This window comes from Phasianus colchicus, chromosome 4 (assembly GCF_987193195.1).
Source record: "Phasianus colchicus chromosome 4, bPhaCol1.hap1.1, whole genome shotgun sequence".
NCBI classification, from domain to species: domain Eukaryota; kingdom Metazoa; phylum Chordata; class Aves; order Galliformes; family Phasianidae; genus Phasianus; species Phasianus colchicus.
This window is the reverse complement of record NC_143439.1, coordinates 13814668-13838939: the sequence shown is the minus strand read 5'-3', so window position 1 is coordinate 13838939 and position 24272 is coordinate 13814668. Positions and strand designations below refer to the sequence as shown.

The 24272-nt window shown below is 34.4% G+C and overlaps 1 protein-coding gene across 4 annotated transcripts in view; it reads left to right on the top strand.

Moving 5' to 3' along the window:
* PCDH10 (protocadherin 10) overlaps nt 1-24272 on the top strand; it is a 38510-nt gene that overhangs the window by 9731 nt on the left and 4507 nt on the right. Inside the window, exons 4-5 of one of the 4 annotated variants that reach the window (XM_031588792.2) lie at nt 4496-4801; nt 21766-22345. In XM_031588792.2, coding sequence (XP_031444652.2) covers nt 4496-4801; nt 21766-21785 — 326 coding nt within the window. In that variant the 3' untranslated portion in view covers nt 21786-22345. Of the gene's footprint in view, nt 1-4495; nt 4802-16139; nt 17580-21307; nt 21716-21765; nt 22346-24272 lie in introns of those variants that run through there. The other 3 variants (XM_090138662.1, XM_031588793.2, XM_031588794.2) reach the window with 3 other exon arrangements.

The following is a 24272-nucleotide window of genomic DNA, read 5'->3' as shown; positions in this document are numbered from 1 at the left end:
AACTTGAGAAGTCTAAATGAGAATTTTGGTAGTAAAAGGACAGAAAAAAACAGCATTCCTTCGAAGTCTGTTCAGAGTGACAGGTAAATCCTGTTTTGAAGATCACTTGGGCTAACAGTCTGTCTTGGATAAAGTGAGAGTTAAACATTAAACATTAAGATGGCTTAGAAAAGTACTTTGACTTGAACTGAGGTGAGGGTTTTTGTTTTGTTTTGTTTTGTTTCTTTTTTTTCTTCTGCTTTCTTCGTGTTTCATGCTTAGTAATGTTCACATCTCAATGGTTCAGACAGGGCTTTGAAGTTGAGATTTAGAAGAGCTGAATATCGAAGATCTTTAAGTCTTTTTTTCATGTTCTCATGCAGATGAAGTCATCTTTATCCAAGGCAGCACACCAATTACTTATCAAGTAAGAATGATAATAACTGTGTTTCATGAAGTCAGCTTCTTCAGTGGAGAGAGTCTTCCACAAAGAAGGTTAAAATAATTATCCTTATTTACAGACATGAAAACATGACTCACAGATAAATTACTAACTTGCTCAGGGATAATCCAACCAAACAGGCATCTGATCTGCTAATGGAGTTTCAAAAAGAAGAGTTTCCCTATATCACACCTACCTCCCAAATAATGTTTAAAAAACTGAAGAAGCAACAAATGTATTTAGTTTTGCAGAAAAGACAAATTTATGAGGGGCGGAAAAAAAAGACAAACTTTGTGAAAAGTCTCTCAATAACAAAACTACAAAAACAGTTTGTCAACATTTAATTTACATTTTTTCTTTTTTTTTTTCTTTTGAATTTATCAGTTACTCAGTAATGTATATTTGAATGTGTTCACTCATTACTCTAAAGGCTCGGTATATGGCTTTTCTCCTTTATTTAAATTAAGAAAAAATAAATTATTTAAAAATGGTTGTAGGCTTACTTTTCACTTTGATCTTAAATCATCTTTCAAATCAATTAGAATTCATGCACAGAATTTTTGCTTTTCTTCTTTAGAAATATGAAAAGGAAGCAAATTGGGAATATGCTTTAGAAAAGCAACGCTGCCAAGTATCGGATTCAAAGCACCTGAGCTCAGGAAATTCAGATGCAGATATAAATCTTAGTATTTAACTCCTTTCTTTCTTTTTAGTTTTCCTTGAGGGAAGGGCAGAGGCTTGTTTGGCTTCAAAATCTGCAAAGTTATGTTATGCAGAAGCTCGTATTGCCCGCTGCCTATCTAGATAAATATTCACCTTTGCCACGAGCTTTTATGTGTATATATGCTGTATTTGGAATAGCTCAAAGCTTATCAGTTCTCAGCTCTTCAGTACTCTATACTATCTATTTTTATCTTCAAAGGACATTTAAAATTCATAATGCAGAGTCACCTTTAAAATCTCAGTTTATCTGCATGCAACGTCTAATGTAACTAAGTGAAAAATATAAAGCATTTTTCTTTAATGTGGATTTTAAAATAGTTCAATGCATACTATGTATATGTAAGCAGATTTATGAGAAAGATGAGATGGAAGTATTACACTGCTAAACATTCCTTTTTGTTATGAATCAAAAATATGATTCTTGGTTTATAAGGGAGTTCTGTGCTGTATGTCTTATTAATTTACCACTTTATATTCTTCCTTCTATAAATTTAGCAAGCGGCTTTTCCTCCCCTCTCATCATCCACCCTATTAGAAATGTTTTTTAATTAAAAAAAAAAATAAATTCTATACTGTGACCCACAGGAAGAAGGTGGAGGAAGAATAACCTATATCCTAGTTCAGTGAAAATAAACGTAGGTGCCCAGGGATTTCAGAATCAGCCTGATATTTTGAATTTATTTTCATTCAAAATATTAAAACTAACTGCTTAGTTCTGCACCCATTAACCTCTTAGGGAATGTTGTGACTGATTCAAGGAAGAGCAATATTCAACCCAGTCATCCTTGAACATTTGTTATCAAATTTTTACTTTCTAGGTATGTATTAGTGGATATTGAAATCTGGGGGCTGAGGGGGGTGGGGGGGGGAGATTATACGTATATTTTCTTTTAAAAGTTCTCATTTGCTTTAGCAGAGGGAAACTTTGAGCTTACATTTTTATATCCCCTACATTCATTACATTGTTTATTCAAAATCCTGATTTATGGAGGTTATAACATCTCTTTTATAAGCTGTTATGTAATACTATGCTGTGCACTGTCATAGACAAGCAGTGTTCAAAAGCAAACTAAAAAGTAACATTTGGGTAGAGGATTTTTGCCATTTAGCAACTGACGTGAAAACAAAATAGTGAAAAGAAGGCTAATTTTCCAGGAGAAGTAAAACCTCAAGAAGAGGAAAAAAAAGTGTCTATCCTTGAATATCTATCTATCTTGAAGGCAATATTATCATAATATCTCCCTCCCCACTGACATAAGCAAGTAATTTAACATTCATTCTTTCTTTTTTTCTGTATTTCCCCTGCTCTTTCAGAATGGGTATGGTCAGTGATGTATTGTTAGCAAAATGTAATTGTAATCAATTCTCTTTTAGATCCAGGGCTATTTCTAGTGCATGTGGAACTGCTAGATAGCCTGAAAAAAAGAGAAGACTCATTTTAGTGTTGTCGCTAAAATGTTCTGAACAGCAAAAATGTTTGCTGTTTTTTAAAGTATGTCTTTTCTTGCATGAGAAAGATTTTTTATCAAATACTTCTGTTCATAAGATACATGTGAACACATACACACTTTTAGAGATATGGTTATTTAAACATTTCTCCCCAGGAAGTGTGCATCTTTTCAGTCTTTGATAGCTACTACCATTACAGAATGTAGAACGATACAGTTTCTACATCTTGTATAATGATCTTCATCTGATTGTTTAATCATACCTGCAGTTCAAGTTTACATTCTTCAGCAGTTCACTGATCAGTAATTTATTTCTGCTTGCCAATTATCAATGCAAGTTGCTAATCAAAACAGGACCTGACATTGTATTTCACTTAATTTAAAATTAATAAGTTGATGCACTGAGATTAATCTGAAGTAAAAAGCTTTTTTTCCCCTTCTTTCTTTTTTCTTTAGTCTGTCTAGAAGACAGATTTTATTTCTCAAGCGCTTGTTGGTGGCTGAAAAGGGGTCTTGCTTGCTGAAGAGTTTGTTTCCTTTACTGCAAGATAACACAATAATATTATGAATAGAAAACAAATCAACAGTTTAAAACAGTGATAGCATTCTTAATACCCTAATCCTCACAAGGGAGATCAAACTAATCAAGTTCTTTGTGGTGTATGCTGGTGAACGACCTACAGTGCACAAATCTTATTAAAGCTTTTCTATTTTTTTTCTATTTCTCGTGCAAGTTGAGTCTTTTTTTTTTTTGTAATTCTAATGAAATGCTTGTAAATGCAATACTTATAACAGATTTAGTTCAGTCTTGACATATTCCCATTCTAAGACATATCTTTCTAAGTTCAAGAAAGAGACATTTCTTCACTGTTTTGCTTTTCTGTGTGATGTTGAACAATGACTTGGACACCTTAATATTTGTTTTACTTTATGCCTATGATTTCCTACACTATTCCTTTCAAAACAAGTACAATCCAACAGCTTAGTGAATCACTGTCAGGAAATATTCTTTTGGACTGCTCGTCTTACGGTAGTCAATGGAAGCATTTGCTTGTCATATGAAATTTTAATGGCATTAAAGCATTTATAAGCAAACAGTTTTATGTTGGCAGGGATAGGTGTTTGCTGAAGGGAAGCACTAACTGTCTGTTCTGTCAGTAGTATCCATGGCTGTGTTGCACTGCACTACAGCTACCTTCAGACTGCTAATTAAGGTACTGCTAATTTAACATAGGATTCCATCCCTTTACTTGAATGACAAGATAGTAAGAACTGTTGCTGTAGCAGTGAAAACTCATAGTGATTGATTTAGTAAGCCATCTCGACTGCTTACAGGCTGGACTCCAACTCTCTAAGATCTGCTTTTAATAACAATAGGCTCTATCTGTATGCATATATTTACAGATAATTAATTTATAAGACTAATACTTCATTTTCATAATTGAGATCTGTGATTACTCAATCAGGTCATATAATTTCTTTGGTCAGGGATAGGTTTATGTACACAAACAATTCCTTCAATTGCTCTTAAATGCTTGTTGTTAAACAAGTATTTATGACGGGTGAAGCACAGATATTGTCTGCAAGTAGAACTGATCTTCAACGAAATGAGTTCTAAACAGAAAGATCTACAAGTTATTTTGTGAGATAGATCCTTTCTTCTCGTGACACATATGTGTATGTGTGACATTCTAGCATTTATTTATGCTTATTAAAAAGTGTTAAATGCTGAAGACTGGACGTTCAAGTTTCTTTTTATTTCATTTTTTGAGATGAAGGTAGTAGAAGAAGTTCTAATAAGATCTCTTTTTCTCTCAGCGTAATTTGTTTTTTTAATCTGTCAGCTGTCAATTCATGATGCTGAGGCTTATATCTGTAGTTTCATTTTCTCTCATGCTTTCAGGCATGGATCTCTTCTCCAATTGCACAGAGGAATGTAAAGCACTGGGCCACTCAGATCGGTGCTGGATGCCTTCCTTTGTCCCATCTGATGGACGCCAAGCTGCAGATTACCGCAGCAATCTGCATGTACCTGGCATGGACTCCGTTCCAGACACTGAAGTGTTTGAAACACCAGAAGCCCAGCCGGGGGCAGAAAGGTCCTTCTCCACCTTCGGCAAAGAGAAGTCTCTTCACAACACTCTGGAGAGGAAGGAGTTGGATGGACTGCTGTCTAATACACGAGCGCCTTACAAACCACCATATTTGAGTAAGTACTATTCAAAAGGCTGTATGAAAGTGTTCCCTTTGAGGGAATAAAAATTAGCTCTTTCTCCTATTCATTGTAAAAATAATACAAATGCAATCTTAGAAACAGTAGGGGAAAGTGGCTTCTCTTGGACTGAGGCACCACTGAAGAAGGTGTTGTTCAATGTTTTTTTAAAAAAAACAAAACCTTGATTCTTGTTAGTATGACATAATTGTCAACATCAAAAGCATCAACTGATCAGTCAGGGATCAGTTGCTCAAATTTGTTTTTGGATCCTGAATTACTTCATGATTAGATTTTTTGCATATAGATATTGCCAGGGTGACATTTTCAAAGAAGAAAATTAAGTCAAGTGAAGGGTGGTTTTTCTGTTTACTTCTTTTTTCAACTGTCCCAGGAACTTCTCTTTATTTTTGAGCAGTGTCCTCAGAATTATTTTAAAGTAACTGTTCCAGCACATGAAGGGAGCTTATAAGCAGAAGACTTTCTACATGATCTGATATTGATAAGGCGGAGTACCTTTAAACTCAGAGGGGAAATATAGGTAAGATATTAGGCAGAAATTCTTTACTCAGAGGCACGGGAAGTGTTCAAAGCCAGGCTGGATAGGACTCTGATCTAATAGCTGACAACCCAGCCCATAGCAGAGGAGTTGGGACTAGATAGTCTTTAAAGTCCCTTCCAACCTATGCCATTCTATGATTTACATAGTTTGGAAGTAAGGGTTTGGAAGGAAGAAGAAAAAAATTTTGCCTTCCTTCTGATCATCTTTCAACCGACATGATATTGGTGTTTGCCAGAGTTCTTCCATGCTTTGTCTTGTTCCAAAATGTTACCTCTTCAGTCAACTTTTGACTGTGATTTGCTGACATGAAGGAGCGCGATAGATCTCAGAAAGACATTCGTAATTCATTTGGAATCTGAGCTAGATGTAGAACTCTTGAGCAATACACTGGTTTAGTAAGTCTTTTCATTCTATTCAGTAGCCCTCTATATTTTATCAAAGACTGTAATCTCCTTGCCTTCAAGAGTTTATGATGTTTATCTCATCCAAACAAGCCAAAGACATTAACATTACAATACTAACAAGGCAATAGAAGTCTTCTAGGACTGTAGATCTGGAAAAAAATATCTCACTGAATGATATTTATTTTTCCTAAAGCATTTAGTTTTTCTTAAAGGTGCTGCACCGGCAGTTTTAGAGTATGAAGGATCTTTGCTACAGATCCTTCTCCAGCAACTCAATTATTTCTTTTTAATTAGCTGTGTGGGTATTTCAATCACTCAAGTGTCAGTCATTTGGTCCTACACTAAAGACCAATGTAAAGTTTCACTGTGCTATGACGTAATGACTCATGTCTCTGACTTTGCCTAGATGGTCTTCTACCACTTAATCTAAGAAATACTCTTCAGAACTGAACTGTAATTTAGCAGTACTACTAACATATCTATTGCTGCAGTTTAAACACTCAGATTTTACAGCAACAACAATTCTGATGCAATGTGTGTGTTATAGTGATATATCCAGTGACATCAAGGAATAGCAATGTATATATATTTAATTCATAGTTTAGGAATTTCAAATTTTGTTCAGCCAACAGAACTAGTTTGAGCATGTATAATATATAGACCTTGGTTCATGTTTTACCTTTATCTGATAGAGTGGCATAAAAAAATAGAGGTAAAATGTTGGAGGTAAACAATGTAAATGAATGATACAAAATAATATACATCTGAGAATCCAGATTTAATATTGCTTTTCTTCTTTGGCCCTCAATCCAGACACTGTCAGAAAACCATGTAATACTTCTTTGTTTTATTTTCTCCTACTGAATATTTTCTTTACTAAAATTTTTGGTTAAAATTGTATATTAAATAACAGGAGCAAAGAAAATAAAATGAGCCCAACAGTTGTATCAGTGATTGAGTAAGTCAGTTATAATACCGTGTTCAGTGAATAAGGCAAGAGGAATGTGTAAGGGGAAGTTGATTCCGGAAGGAATTGTAGTTGAGCCACTGAGTAATTGCAACTGTAATAAAATTTGAATTTAGTCTCTTAGCAAAGAAGATGGTATCAAAAACAGTTTGTCAGTTGGACAATTTTTTTAAAAAGAAATGATTAAAGTGTGTGAAACAGAATTCTCATATTCAGCAAAATTGCTGTATAAAAAGTTAGAGCATGTAAGAAAATGTCTATATGAAAAAGGAAACAGTAGCAAAGAAGAAAAAGTGTATTAAAGGATACAAAAGCTATTTAAACTGAAAAAAAACAAAAACAAAAACAAAAACAAAAAACAGTGTCAAGTGAAATGGTCAGAAAAAGGGAGCTATTCTAGTAGGTAAGCTTCAGGTCAGAAAATAAGAAAGTTGAGTGACTCTTTGGAGCAAACACCCAAAGGAATGCAAATAAACAGAGACAATTTTTAAAAAGTCAAGTGTAAGAAGTGTAAGAGAAAACTGGAGGACATCCCAATCTGCATTTAGTAAGAAGAACATTGCAGAGGGGCTAAGCAGTTTCTTTGAATTACTCTTTATAGGAGGAAGGTGGGATGGAGGAAGGGAGAAAGAAAGAAAGGTATTTTTATAAGAAGCTACCCATCTCAGGTAACCTTGTGAAATAAATGTGCAAGATTGCTTCATAGAAGAGGACGCTGTTGAAAAATTGGCTAAAATAAATAGGAAGAAGATGGGATTAGCTGTTCTTTATTTTCAGTTCTTAACAAAAGCAAGTGACCATAGAAAGTCAGAAGTTCTGTTTATCATTTAAAAAAAAAAAAAAAGTAGTAGAAAATTTTGTAAATTTGAGGCCAGGTAGAAACTTTAGCATAAGGCATAAAATTGTGACCAGAGAGTTTTAGAAATAAGGTAACTGGCATTTGTCCAAGAAAACAGCGCAGAAAGATTGTCAATCTATTAGAATTTTGACAGAGTGGGTGAGAGTTAATCAATACAACATATTTGAACTGTCAAAAAAAGTCTTTAGCCGTGTTTCTGTGTAGTAGAAACTACTAAAGTAAACAAGTGTTGTTGGGGGGGAAGCATTATCAGATTCTGTGCATCTAAGAGACAGAAAAAGTCTTTTGGATAAATGGCATGTTTTAACAGAAGCAAAGTTCTCCCTGTGGCTGTGTGGAAATCCACGGAGTTTAAAAAATTTTTCCTCTTTCTGGAAGAGGAAATATGGAAGAAAAAAAACACCATAAAAGACTATATTTGCAGATGACATAAAGCAATTTAGGACAGCCAAGTCCCTAGTAAGACCATGTATGGCCACGTTGTGTGCTGAAGAATGATCCAGAAAACCCAGTCTGCTTCTGACTTAGCTTGCTCTGGCGTTCAAAGCTGCACAGCAATATCAGAGCAGTGGAACAGCTGAGCTTTCTTAGTTCAATCTGTGCCATTAGCACAAAAGGTTTGTGTGTAAACTGATAGCTCTACATGGAGCTTTCACTGTGCTACATGAGAGTATCTGCTCAAGTACGTGTCTTTGTGGTGATTCCTGCCATGCGTTCCAATGAGTACGTTTAACGCGGAGGCTTAGAAGAGACAAATGAAGAAGGCAGTGTAAGTTATCATGAGAAATTTGAACTCTTTCTGAGAAAAGGACCATGAAACAATTCCCTGAAAAGCATCTCCTGATGTGCAGAGCCAGCAAGTAAGAAATGAAATGTCAAGTTGTAAAAGGGAATGGAATTGAAAATATACTAACACAGTATCAAATCATTACACAAAACATCTCGCTATGTTACTCTAGTCAGGTTATTCATTCTGTAAAAACACATAGCTTAAGAGCAAAAATATTGAAAACTGCTAATATGCAAAGCCACATCAAAAGATAGCACTAATTTAGGCAAACAATGATAGGGATGTGAATAAAACAGGAGAACGAAAAAAAAAACAGGAGTTAAGCTGGCGCTTCTATTTGCCATTTGCAATAACGAGACCATCAAGTCAGCAAAACAGCTGAAGGGCTACCAGGTCATGAACTGATAAAGAAATAAATGTTTGATAAGATTATATACATCTAGCAGAAATATTCTTGAACTCATGGTTATGGGGGTCAGTAGAAACAAAGGGCTTCATAGTAAGGAAAAGGCAAGCAAGAGGTTTGCTTGTTTGCTTTTCATGGCTTAGGACATTGCATGGATAAAAGAAAACAGCAGTAGCTGTATTGTAAAGTAAATGAATGTAGAAATAGATACAGATCCTCATACATTAGAGTATTTCTTTAAGTCTCATTAAAAAATTTTCATCTTACTGATGTAAGCCATTGGACTTACATGCCAATTTCCACAGAATCACAGAAAGTAAGTCTCTCTACACCTAATATATTTTGAAGTATATATTTTTAATGTTCTTACATGTGTTTGTCATGAATACAGTTAGGATTGATGATTTGTAGGATTTTTCAAAATTGTCTTCTCAGAGTGACTCCGGAATACTTCTAACTTGCAGTGTTCTTCTCACTGCGTAAGTTAGACTCATTTTCTTCTTATTCATCCATGTGATTTCAACAATGACTTTCTGCGAACAGTTAAGAAATTCTCATAATGACTAGAATGTTTGTAAAACATAAGGGATTCTGGACTTGACTAGGAAAATTTAAATAAGTGAGAAGCACTGGTGAGGAAAATAAAATGTAGCTTTTGGACGATTTATAGATATTTTAAAATTAACAGCAACCATTTTGGTATAATTTTTCACTCAATAGTTGTTATTCTAGGACTTATTTATAATATTTTTACTATAGTCACCAAAAACTCTAATCCAGGATTTCAACTCTGATGTACCAGATACTGTAGGCTTTCTAGCAGAGAACATCTTCACAGTGCATGCCTTATCTGACAGATCTATTCCTACTACTTTGGGCAAGGTGCTAAAGTGATTACAGTGTGAGCAGCACCATCTTATCTATCCCAGTAGAGGGCTGGTCTACAACTGATGATAAGAGGTATTTTTTAAATTTTTCTTCTGTTTTGTTTCATTATTTTCCTCCATCACTGTGGGTCATTCTGAGATACTTTAATAATGCCTTGGAATTTTCCTAAATCCACTGACATTTTTTTCTGGTTTTGTTTTTGTTTTTTGTTTTTTTTTCCTTCTTTCTGATATATGAAAAGAGTCAGACACTGCCATAATACCTTAATTTTCTGTATGGGAATGATTATTTTGCTCTAAAAATTACTTAGGCATAGCTTAATCTACTGTGGAAGCAAGTTAAGTAAATACATACAGGCGCTATTTACTGCACAAGATAACAGTGTCTAAGGAGATATTGTAGAATAACAATTGTGTTCTAAAGTAGCCCCTTAATTAACTCTACAGTATTTTCTGTGTACACAAAAGCATCTTCACTGACAAAACCTTATCATTATCATGATAATTATTGCCAACACCATATTAGGTTTGATAGGGAAAGAGAGAAAGAATATAAAAACCCGATCCCTTTCCCACATAGCCGGTAGCCTAACCAAGGTGAAGTGGAACAAGAAAAATTCCCTTCTTTGGCTGTTTCATATTGCATAGCATGGATACTAAACATTTTCACTGCCTTTGATGGATGCACATAAGTCTAGGTTTATGGAGTCAAATGACTTCATCAGTTTTGTTTTTACCAACCGAAAAATGTATCTGTAAGCTTGTCCTCACTGTGCTTCTGTTTCTTAGCCTGGATAGTCATTGCCTCATTCTGCAGTAGAGGCACAATGGAGATGTGTATGTGATCAGGGAAATCAGGCTTGGGTCTGAGCACAAGTATCTATGTTTATGTGAAAGCGTAGACGTGGTTCAAGGTTCTGGTTCTATGAAATGTTTGTCATTTTTTCAAATCAACATACCCAAGTCAGCTTTACAAATAAAATTGAAAAGCTCTCAGAAGTCTTTGCAGGGCTGAATGTTTAAGAACTGGACTATCTATTTATTTCAAGTAATGTACCACAGAGCTAACGTAAACACTCTCTGAATTAGATTAGAACAAATAGGAGAAAAATGTTCATGTCTTTGATTATATTTCAAAAGAATAAAAGCAAGGACACCGAAGGATATGTGTGGAGATACGTATTTGGGATTATGAAGGGTATTTCCTGTGTGGCAGGGGAATGTCACACAATTTTCTGCTATTATTTAACATAAATATATGAAAGATGTATTAAGCATGAAGTCTTTACTATTTTAGAAAAGTTTCCAAGATTAAGTGAGCTAAGTATCGTGGAGTAAGAACTGTATCATAAAATAAGTACTTCCTCATGTCTTATTTAGTTGCATCTTACTTCTGAAATCATTTCTGTGGTTTTACCACAGCAGCAATAGAAATTATAGCATTGCATTTACACCGATGTAAATAATTATTTTGAATGGAATACTTGATTCATTTCTAAAAAATATTATCCCTGTCTACATTTATGTGTTTAAAATTAGTCAACTTGATTTCTAATACCAATCAGGCAAGCTTGTAAGCTGGCTATTCCTGTCATTAAGTCTCTTTAAACTCAATTTAAGATTCCCACACATACTTTAAGTAAATATGCACGTAAGATAAGCAAATGAATTAGTACCAGTAAGTTACATCTTAGATATAATTCTTGGGCTCAGAAGAAATAAAATATTCTAAAGCTGAATTAAAAGAAAAAGTTGCATTGAAGTACCATGGAAGAGCTGTTCATTTGTGATTAGAACAGTTTCAAGCAGTAAAACAGTTGTTAAAATTGTATCTTTCAACTTCAATTCTGATCTGCAAAATTCAGCATCCCGCTTGTCCTGTAACAGGCAGTGGAACTCAACTTATAGTCAGGAATTTATTTGCATAACAGAGTACAACTCTCATTTCTGCGCAAATGAAAATGATACCGCACATGCAGGATTGCTCAGCAAAAATGGAGGCTGAGATGGAAAGTCACCATATAATGCTAAGAAACATACTTTCTACAAAATCTAGTAGAGCGTTCCCGTTTATGCTGATGTATGTTTGTCTCTGCAATGCTAAGAAATTTATTCTAAAATAAATGTAGAAGTTTGCCAGTTCAGATATGTCTATATTAGGTCAATAAAGCCTACTAAATAAAGAAATAAAATAATAATTAAAAAATTACATAGGTAATTATAATTAAACAATTAAACTACGATCAAGGGAGAGCAAGTCTATGATGCTTTTACTCATTATTGTCAGTATGGTTTTGAATAAATCATTTAGGATGTTTTACTGTTCAATGATTATTGCATAACTTCTGAAAGGTATTTCTGCCTTACATTCCTGACTGGTTTGCATTCTTCATCTGAATGTATTCCTCTTGCAGCTATCACTCAAAGGGATGAGCACTTACAAGATATTACTGTAATAATAGAAAGGAAATCGATAATTCAGAAAGGAAAATTAGGAATATATAAATATGCAAAGATAACTTGGCTTCAACTCCATAAAACATAAAAATGCTTTTAAAAAATAATTTAAAAATAAAATAAAATTAAAAAAAAAAGAAAAAAGAAAAAAAATTTCTTCTAATTTTAAAGCACAGGTGATAGCTGTTATATTTAGATATAATTTGTTTGAATCCCATTAAGCCACCATGGTCTCAGAACTCACTGTATCCTGTGCTACTCAAAGAACTGATGAAAAAACCACCAGTTAGTTGGTTTATATAGCATTTTTTCTCTAGGTAGACTATAGTGCCCTTTGCATCTATAACAAAGAAAAATAAATAGAAAAAAATAAGGGAACGTGAGTAACTTCTATCTGAAATAATACTGAACTTTCGGTTTGTCTTAATATATACATATTTCAACATTTTTTCCCCTTTCAATAGCTGTAAAAGCCTCTACGTGCCACTTTTCTTCTATGTGATTGCAACACACAGAACTCGTGCAAATCTAGCAGTCTCAGTCTGGTGCTGTACTTACTCAGTTTTGAGAGTGCTTGTGTTTGTTGTGAACATACCATCTCTAGTCAGTTTTTTAAAAAATAATAATAACCAAATGCTATTTTCTGCATTCTTACCAGTAGAATATGGGAGGAATTGGAGGAAAAAAAATTATTTAACACTTCAGGACTCATATTTGAAATTCTCCTCTTATAATTGTAAATCCTATGTCAAAAGTAACTTAGTCAGTTATGGACATGAGTTTCTCTGGAAAGCAATGAGGTGTTTTTCAGTTAAAATGTTCAAAGCCCTGAAGTTATTTATTTTTGATAGGCAACGTTGTTCTTACATGTACAAATCTTAATGTGACAGTCAGGATCCGGAGCACTGAATATGTAACTAATCTTGGGTCTACATGCTGAAAAGTGTTTTCCTCTCTGTTTGCCTCTCTTAGGAACTACTTGGGCTGCATGGCAGAGGGGATGATTCTTGTTTCTCGCTCTTTCCCTGCACACAGAGACTCTGACTTTCTGCTTTCATTTTCACTGCCTTAATTTTAGAGGGCTTTCCTTCCTAATTTTTTTCTTGACCAAAACAGAAAGAATAGGAAAAGCTGTTTAAAGAATGCAATATATAGCCTGTAAGAAAAGAAACCACATCTATCATTTTTGAACAAGCACACTATAGGGATCAGTGTTGCTATTTGTCTAGCAAGCCTACAAACAGCTCTATTTGTACACTAGACACTGAGAATCCACAGTTCCAGGTAAGCAGTAAGATGATTGCTGCTGGGAAATACCTGTCAGCGTGTTTAATTTGTTTTAGAAACACAGAAAGGTGAAGTCAGAAGAATGAGAAATTATATGGTTGGTACCTTCTTATAAGGCAGGAAATAGAAGATAAAGAAAATTAGAGTATAATTTTTAACTTCTATACCTAATATCTGGAAGAATTAAATACCGTGAATGATAAGCAATGTGATTTCACTGAAAATTCAACCTAAGATAATTTAATCATTTTCTTTGATAGGGTGCTGTCCTCATTGGTTGAAGAAAATACCGTGCACTTGTTGAACTTGCTTCCTAGATTCTAAATGAAAATTTTGTGCATGTATGGGTTGCAAGACTAAATCAAACACTTCTTGTATGCACGTGAATCTTTCATATGAGTAAATGATACCATTTTACATGATGTTTTTACAGAAGTCATGTGGGTTAGAAAAAATTGGAAGCAGACTAGATTCACCAAAGAAGTTATGGGGATGACAGCCTCCTGTTAAGTCCTTTGACTTTTCACTTCCAGCTTCATGGCTGCATTCAGCACCATAAAAGGATTTAGTCTGAAACTTCTTGAACACAGCCTGTCTTTATTCATAAGAAATGTTGGAGATGATGATACTGTGGATTCATCTAATGTCAGAATAACATTCTATGACTTTGTTACTTTTCTTGGTCTCCTATTTGTGCTTTAATTTTACATCTATCTGTTCTCATTGGGCATTTAGATGACAAATGAATATAGCTGTGTATAGCTATGAGTACTGATAGGAAATGCAAATGAAATGCAGTGACAACTTTTTTTTTCCCATTCTACTTGAAACAATGTGCTTTGTGTTTTATATTTGCAGTATATTTTATGTCCAATAGGGCTTATATCTTCTCATTAGTTAGCATGATCCTTTCTAACACTGGGATGTTATGGTCAATAATGCCTTATGCTCCCTGGTGTCCTTTTGGCCTGTGCAACTGGGCATGGTGCAGGTTAGAACACCAGCCAGGAACCATTCCTGAAGGCGGAATGAATTTAATCACAGTGTATAGCTCCCATATATGACAGGATAGGGCTGAGAAATTTTAATAATGGGGACGTAAATCATTCCATTCTAGTGGTATTTTGAGAAAGAATGGTTAAGGGCACATTTCATTTATAGACAGAAACTGTGCCAATGTGTCTTTTTGAAGTTTATATTATACACTTAAATATATTATCTTGGCAAACCGGGAAGAACTCTCTGAAATCTGAATCTATGCTACTCATAAAAGACAATGTAAAGTACTGTGCTTAGTGAAATAGAAAAGAAAATGCTCACAAAAAGAGAGGAACATCATTCTTGCCAAATCCTAATGACATCAGGAGGGAGGGTTGGTAGAAAAAAGGTAATGACAAAGATAAATTGCACAGAGATACACAGTGTGATGCTGATGTAATGCTGTAATGCATGTTGCCTATTGTAAGAAGAAGTACGTTTAATTATTTTAGGCTCGAGTCAGTGTGAATAATTTAGATGCCTCTGAAGACCACCATATGGTGACCTTTATATATGTATATATATATATATACACGCGTGTGTGTGTATGTCTACTTCTCTCTTGAATCTAAGGGGAACTTAGGCACTTAAGGGCAATTTAGGAGGACTTGTTCATATCCTCCCTTTTCTCCCCAGGGCACTGAAAATTTTAAGTCACATTGTAGCTAACCTTCAGTGCATTCTGCATTAACTCTCTGCTTAACTCTCAAACTGACGTGTTCATTTTCAGGCTTGTCAGCTTAAAGAGATGTATAGTATAGATTTCAGATGAGTACAATAAAATGTTGATGTTTTTTTTTAAGCGATGGAAGAAAAGAAGATCTGAGAAGAAATGATAGTTGCATACGAATACATGAGGAATACTTACAAAAATGAAAAGAATCAAATACTAGGATTACTAAGAGTGGTACCAAAATTATTAGCTTAAAGTGAATGTGAATATGGAGAATGTGAATTTGCTACAAGAATATGTATGTAATTAGAATGAATTCTTGATGAGGAAATTGGCAATATTCTTAGGGAGTATGTATGACTTACATGAAGGATAATTTAGGAGTTACTTAATCAGAACTAATACAGTACTTAATTATAAGAGCTCTTTCAAAATGAAATGTTTCATGGTTCTCTGACTAGAAGAGTGATGTCATGTATTATTCTTAGTGTATTCAGGTAGATAATACAGTTGCAATAATACAGAAAGATGAAGATATTTTCGTATTCTTATTCTACTCATGGGAAAACTGACTTTGGTATTTCTATGGTACATTATAGAGTGAACCTTGGCACTTTTTATACTGTGTTGTAATAATGAAAAAGCTTTGTTTCTGTAGTAAATAACAGCAACCAGAGATAGAGTGGCAACTTTGACACACTATGCCACGGGGCTGTTCCTGGCAGTGAAAAAAATAATCAACACTTAGCACAGAAATCCAAATACAAGTGAATTATTTGCCACAGAAAGCTGATGACAAAAAGCTTGCTTGATTCAAAAGAAAATCCTTGTCAATCACATGTTTAATGTAAAACGTGTTGGTTATGGTCAGTGCTTAAACTGACTTAAACTTTCATATAAAGAAAAAATATTGTCTATATAAAGAAAGAAATTGTCTATGCTTAGGGCTATCCTTTGAGTTGAGACTTGAATACCTGTTCTTAAGAACTGTAATTCTTTTTTCAGAGAAACGGCTGATTCCAGGTGGAATATAGATCTCAGAGCACTCAATAGCACAAAGGAATTATGATTTCAATGGCTGTCACAAGGTGTCAACAATTGTATCATTGCCATACGAAAATATTTACCGAGGCACATTCAATGTGAACTCCTGGTGGGATCAGCATACCTCCAGAAGCACATAGGCACCAAACATCAGTAACATCTTAAAAATAGAAAACATATTTTTATTTGGCGTGCACTTTCATATTTTGAAATTAAGCTAACAAAAGTGACAATATGCATCAATGAATAAAATTTTTTTCAAAGAAATGTTCAAGTTGTTGATATGGAACTCAGCACTGTGTTCAAATTTGAAAAGTGATGCTTTTGTACTTAAGGGCAAAGGGCAAAACCCTTTTTCCCTAAGTAATATTATTTCACCTAAGGTAGTATTATTCGTTGTGTCCACTAGGTTATGGTCAGTGCAATTTCCACCACTGTCAAATTTGGCTTGGCTGGTAATCAGCATCTCTTATATTGTCTTAAATGAATATGGTCAGGGAAGTGTATAATGCACTTAATACAAGACAAAAGGAAAAGACAATGTTTGGGACTACATTGTTTATTTTGTATGGAAGATAGGTCTTTGTTCTAGAAGTAAAGACAAAGTCTCCAAAGAAGGATTTTAATGGTCTGTGGTATGTGTGTATTTTAATAAAATCTTATAGAAAAGATTCACTGCAATAATTTCTAAACCCTTGCATTTTGGCCTGAGCCTCAGGACCTAATGCAATTTTTTTTTTTATTTTTGGTGAAATCTGGGTAATTGTACACATCAGTTCAAATGCTGCTGATTTGTTTTAGAAACTACATTTTATGTTTTGCAGACCTCATAAAAGGTATTTAAGTAATGAAAACACAATTTATATCTTTGTTAGAAACATATTCTGCTCTGATCCAGCTGTTTACATGCGTGAGGTTCTTCTCTATTCCATTAGATGCCAGCACTGGCTAGGCAGAAATTGACCTCATTTTTACCTAACTCCCTTGATGTGGCCTTCAAGAGCCTTCAGACCTATCACATATTTTACATATGCACATATGAATAAGCCCATAAGCAGTCACCACCATAACCAACTGAATCACTATCATTAAGTGCTTTCCCCCCTCCCCCACTTTTAAGGGACATAAGTAAGTATATTCCATTTTCCTTTTTTCAATTACATGATAGAGTTAACAAAACTGTATGAAATGGGTAAGAAGTAGCGTGGGCATCTGGAACACAAGTTATTTCATCCAAGTGTGCTGTATGGGGTACACAGGTATGAAGCACAGTTAACTAAAGATTCATTCAGCTAAAAGAACAGTTCATGAGAAATAGATATGATAAAATTATTTTCCTGGTTTTGTACCAACGTACAATGGAATTGAAGAAGTCAATCTCTTATAATGCTGCTAATAGAATTTTTATGAAATTTTATTAGCAACGTTTTAAAATAGTTGTTTGAATAATAGTTTGTTTAAAAAAAAAAAAAACAAAAAAAGACAAAACAAACAAATAAAAAACCATAATGGATTGCAAAAGATGCTGAACTGGGACCTGCAATGACTGGCATACTTTTTTATCCACAGAACACGAGTGGCAGCAAAGTAGTCTTCCCCATCCTACATCCCCCAGCCATGTGTCTCACCCTTTACCTGGATACACCACTACAAAGGGTGAGGGAGCTGTAATAGTTTACTCTGCGTTTCCATTCACTTGTTGACCTCTTTCCTAAAGTCTGGTTTCTTATAGCTAAATTAGAGCTCCACTAAAGCTGACAAGTTACTTAACGTAGGGTACATCCTGCTGCTACTGAAAGCATGATCACTATTCAATGGGGCTGAGTTAAAACAAGAATGTTTAAAAAAGAAGAAGAAGAAGAAGAAGATAAAGAAACATACATTGAATATTTGCATAGAAGCTTATCTGAAAGCACATGGAAAGATAAATAGTATCAAGAGATTACTTGCACTGACTAAAGAGAATTTAGAGCTGAAATAGAAAGATGAGAGTTCATATATAGTTTTCCCCATTCTCCTGTTGCAGAGCTTTCTTTGATGTAGAGGAGAGTCTTTTAGGTTATGGTGTCTTCTTTCTCTTAAGTGGAGGGGTATCAGTAGTATTTCTGCAGAAGCACACACAGAATTCCATGTTCTTTGGAGATCTTACTGGTTATGGATTCTCTAGATTGGTGGCACTTAGAAGAAGTCTGCAGTCATTCTGTTACAGCAGATAGAATGCTGTGGGACATTTTGGAGCTCCTAAATATAGTACAGAGAAAGTGACAATAATTATAAAAGGTACAGCATGTGTCTTCTTTTTCTGCTTTGATTGCCAGCAGTGGAGGAAAGCAGTGGGCCTTCTCTCTTGCGCTAGTTCGATTAGCTAGCAATGCTAAGCACGAGAACTCTTTTTATTCTGAGAGTTTGAAGGTCTTCCAAGTACATGCAATACTTTCCAGGGTTTGCCAGAAGAAGAAATGTATATTGCTTTAGTCCTGGCTGTGAGGTAATAGTCTGACAACGTTTGGATGCAATAGGATGATTCACTACGTTGTGGAAGGAAGATTTATTTATAAGAGCTTTACAGTATTTTCTGTTCATTTCTGATTCATAAGCTAGGAATAATCAAGGCATATTTTATTTTCTACTTTCTGTTTCTTATGTTAGCATTTTTCTGTTCACCTACCACTGATGTATTTTCATGTCTTCTCTCATCAACCTACAGAGAACTAGCTCATCACTGTGAATGGGAGGCTTACTAATGAGTATGGCGGGATAAGTGAACCTTATTATATTTTTGCTGTGTTTATTTCCTGTTTTTATTGAAATTCTGTATAAATTTCATGCATTAAACATCTTTACTGTAATGCTCAAAACCTTAGTTAAGGTCTTTGGAGAAGAATCAATAGTCAGTACAGCATAAATCATGTATCCTAAGAATTTTAATTGGAATACATGTGATTATTTAATAATCCTGTTCACCTCAACCACTGTGAGAATGCATACGTATATACAAATAGTACAATTACATTAAAAGTATTAGGAAATGGCTCATCATTAAAACCCTCTTTCTAACATCCATACTCACACAGACTTGAAGCTTCCCTATGCACTTGGTCTGAGAATTTGCAACAGGAAATAAAATAAAGATGAAAGAGAGAGCTGAGATCTTGAAGGAGAATTAGGCACCAGAAACTATGGTGTTCTTGTTCCAGCTCTTACACTGACTCTGATACTTCCATTTCTGTAGCATTTGCCATCTCTGGATCTCAAAGTGGATTATAAAGAATAGTGATTTAAACCTTCCTGCACCTCTAGGAGATAGGTAAGCAATATTATTCCCATTTTACAGATGGAGAAATTGTGATACAGAGAGGCTTAGTGTTTATACTTGGAGTTTACTTATGAACACACACACGCACACACACAGCACCAGAATTAGTTGTCAGAACTTTTATTGCCCTGTTTTAAACTACTTCCATCCTCCTTTCCATTTAACCTCTCTGACTTATATTCCCCATCTGTAAAAAGACGGAAAATGGTATAGACGTGGAGAGATCTCCCTGCACACAGATCTCTGTGCAAATACAGAGGAAAAAAAAAAAAAAAAACAGACAAACAAACAAACAAAAAACCACCATGGAGGACAAAACTTACTTTTGAAATCCAAAGTATTTTGTATGTTGGCAGAGGATATCTGAGGATTTGGGACAAGGATTTTTGTAGGTGGGGAGAGTTGCATGTGTTCTGCACCCTGACTCGTAATATTTAGTTATTACTATAAAATGGCCTGATATAAGCACATTAATAAAAGTTTAAAATAATACAAAAAAGTACTGATTTTCATTGCAAAAGATTAGACTCAGGCAGCAGCTCAGACTGTATTATCTGAAAGAATATCTTTAACAAATGTTGTGTGCCTCAAGTGCCACGCTAATAACACCAGTGCGCTGTTAGACAGGAATAGAAAGAAAGTAGTGCTTTGTGTCTGTATAGTTTTGTCTCATGAAAGTCCTGTGTATGTACTGCAGTATGAATTTCTCAATGGCAGACAACAATCAAGACTACTGTACTTACGTATTTACAAGAGCATTGAAATTATTATTGAACTTTTGGTGTTGAAGATCAAATATAGATCTTGTTATTATTATTGGAATTATTGTTTCTTATTGTATTTAAAATATATTCTTATAAAGTTGTCTAGAAACTTGATTGGTCTGATCCTATACTCCCTCAAAAGATCATGAAGATTCTGATCTCATTAATCTTAACTACCAATTTAAAAAACTCTTGCTGGAGCTTTTAAAAATTCTTTTGCATTCTGCTGCTAATTTGCTACAGAATGAAACTTCAAAACAGTAATAGATATTTTAATGTTAGTGTTAATAACAGATCTGGCAGGTGTCTGTGCATTGAACAAGTAGCTTATGAATAAATGTTTGTAACATTTTTCTGTATGCATCCCATGGGATAGGTAAGCTAGATCAAACAAACAATGCCCATGTTAACTTTTTTCTGTGAGTAAACTAAAGTCATTGTGATACAGTGATAAACCTCATATGTTTATTAGTGCGTGTATCTATAGGTAATAAATATGGTTCATGTGTATATTTGTTAAATGGAATGGAGACTGGATCTGTTTGTTACATGCAGGCATGTATATATGTATGGCTCAGTTCAAGCTAAGTTTCCTTTTATTTTAGTTGTAACACTTCATGGTCAGGAATACACAGAATTTCAGGTAGAGAATTTAGTTGATTTGGAGCTAAGGTAAAAGCTGATTTTAACATTTCAGCTTTACTAAACAATAACAACAATGAAGACGATGGTAGTAATGGTACTAATAATGCTTCAGCAACTGAGCCAGTTCCTTGTCTCAACTTTGCGTGCAACTGAGATCAGAATTTAACCCAGGGTCTTTCTGAGTGCTATACAAATCATTTGTTACCTTTGCTCCCAATTACAGTTAAAATAAGCAGTGTCTTGAGATAAAATAGCTAGCACAGCTGGTGGATTAGGATATGGGTTTGCTAATGCATTGACCTTTTTCATTTGTGTAACACGAGTTAATTTCCAGCCTAACAGTAAATGCTGAAATTTTAATTGTAGCACTAATGTACCATTTTTTCATCTCTCTGTCAAACCAGACTAAAGGGTCATTTGGTGATGAGGATAATGGTTCACTTTGAAAGGAAGGAAAACCAGCTTCTGAATCTGGGGGATTCTAGATCTTGCTTCAAATAACAAGACGAACTAGGAAAAAATAGGCTTGGAAATTCCTATAATATTGAACCTACAAGTCTGACTATTTGCCTTGTTCTTGTACTGTTTCTATAGAGGCACACTGGAATACTTGCCATGATGTGTTAGACAGAATAATAAAACAACATGAGAAGTTTGGTTTTCAGACTATCAAGCCTCAAAAAGACTTTTCTCTGAAAAAATGAATCAACATTAAACTGTTTGCTACAATGGGAATTTTAAGCAACAGTTTGTGACAAGTTCTGATTATCTCTCTACACTTTAAGAAATACTAAACCTAAGAACTGTTGGGGACTGATTTTTTCCTTTTTCTCTCAGAAGTGTCTTTTTTTCTTTCCTGCAGCACGGAAAAGGATATGCTAGTCACTTCTACAGGACTTACCTGAAGCAGCATGATTTGCACAAAAGTCGACCAACAAAAAGCATCAACTTTCAACTTCATTATCTTGGCCATCCAGTTCTGTCTAACTGAAGGATTTGTGTGCTGTTGGAGACATCATGGCCAACAATAGGACCTAATTGCTCTCAGCAGGCCTGAGAAATGAGTTGAAATGTGTAGAACTGTAGAAACTTCAGAGGCAACTGATCTTGCCTCTCTGATCAGTGTGTGCCTGTTTACAGCACTATATATCTTTCTCTCTCCAAAATGTCACTGAGCCCTTTAGATGTTTATAATCACCACAAGAAGCCAATCGTACAGATAAAAGAAATGTGCATTATAAATGCAATATCACTGTTTTAAACTTGACTGTTTTATATTATTTTTGTGTGATCAAGTGTTCCCCAAACTATTCCAACTTTACAAGAGAGATTGTGATCATGTTCTTTTCACCCGTGGGTCACAAAAATGTTGTTAATCTGAAGACCCACCAAATTATCGAAGACATTCTGTAGTTTATACACCGTGTTGCAAAGTGTTTACTGTACTATTTCAAAGCTTCTAAATAAATATAAAATATATATATATTATATTATATATAATTTTGAGAAAAATGTGGTACAACTTAGTTGATTTTTAAATGGATTCATACAGTCTACACCATACACTAAAATGAGAAGGTAATTCAGGGTTCCTAAGCTATCCTTGCTAAAAACAAATATAAAATAAACCTTTAATAGTACTTCCCCAATATTCGTATCTTGGTCAATCCTGTTTTTCTTGTTTAAAAAAAAAAAAAAAAAAAAAAAAAGAGCTGTAAGCAACAACATTTTGTCTAAAAGTTGTAATGAATTTTCAATGCCAAAGATGCAGCTGTCAATATTACCAGAATGAGCGCTATGTACTATCAGAGGTATAATTCACTCTCCATTATTTTGATGATATTTCTATGCTTTTTAATTTGGAATCATAAAACCTTTTATAAGGCTCTATAAGCTCACCTATATATGTTGTTGAAAAGAACACTGAGTGTCTGTACATTTTGCAATGTAAGATATATGTAAGTGAAGTATTTTAAGAAAATCATCCCAAACTCATAAATATGCATACGTACATACACACACACACAAACACACGCACATCTCTCTGACATACTTTTGTGAAGCTATACAAATATATTGCCTAAAAATATTTCTCTTGTGGCTAGGAATAGTTATTGATAGAATTCAAACTACAAAGGCAAAGTATATGCCAAAATATCAACTCTTTTATCACAAAGGATGTTTGAAATTAGGAACACAGCACATTCTCATCTGACCCTTCTCCCATAGGAGTTTAAAAGGGGCTGATTACCATCTCAGCTTGGAAAAGGATCAAGCCCTTTCCTATGATCTTTATGTTCTGTAATAATTGTATGGTTGGAAATGGTATATTAGAGCAATTTTTTTTCTATGAAATACTGAAAATAGTAAACTTCTAAAGGTAAATTCATCTCCATGGAGCTTAAGTACCATTTACTAAATGTAAAAATGTAGTAAAGTGCTTTTCTTCTTTTTTTTTTTCTTTTTGTATTGGGTTGTTGCTTTTTTTTCCTCCCCACTGTATCTTAATATCTGTCAAGTACTGAAAAGAAATGATAGAACACTGTGTTATCAAGCAACATCTACCCAAATTTGAACAAATGCCTGGGGACGATCCAATATTAAGACAACAGAAAACCTTTCATTGATTGCAGTTGAATTTGGATCATGCTGTTATACAGGAATTCTGATACCCCCACTAGTGCTGCCACAGGAGGAATGCATGAGAAGCTGAATTTAGTCACTGCTATGTGGTTATTCAGTCTGGTTTTCTTCCCTCTGTCATTATTTTTGTTTATAATGGCAGTTTCTAGAAGACAGATTCCACCCATATGGAAACCATCCTGCTGAGGATTCAGACAAGATTCCTGATCAATTCCTGATCATTCTGGCTGCTGGACTGAGCTCTGAAATTAATTTAACTACTCTGAACAAACATTATTAAACACTTCTAATGGATATTTCTAGCCGATCTGTATAACTCAAATATATTTCGGGGATCCTTTTAAAAATATGTATATTGTATAAAACACAATCAGAAGGGAGTGAAAACAGTGGTTACTGATTTGAACAAACACCAACCATGGAATGTTTCTCTAGCTGTAGACAGTGGGACTTATAGTCACCGATACGCCTTTTTAGTTTTCTGAAGAACAACAACGAAATTTGTGACATCACTTTCACTTAAAGGATTATGTTAAATGCTTGTTTCTGCTTTTAAAGGCCTCCGAGGAATTTGTTTTTCTTTGTTTCCAAGTACCTCATTAATATTAGATGTAAAGTAAGTTTGTTTTCAGGTTTTGGGAAGAAAAGAAATATTTTTTCTTTCTTTTTCAGAGACAGTGAAGTATTTTTATTTAATAAATCTTCCTTCACAATTTGCATGCATTT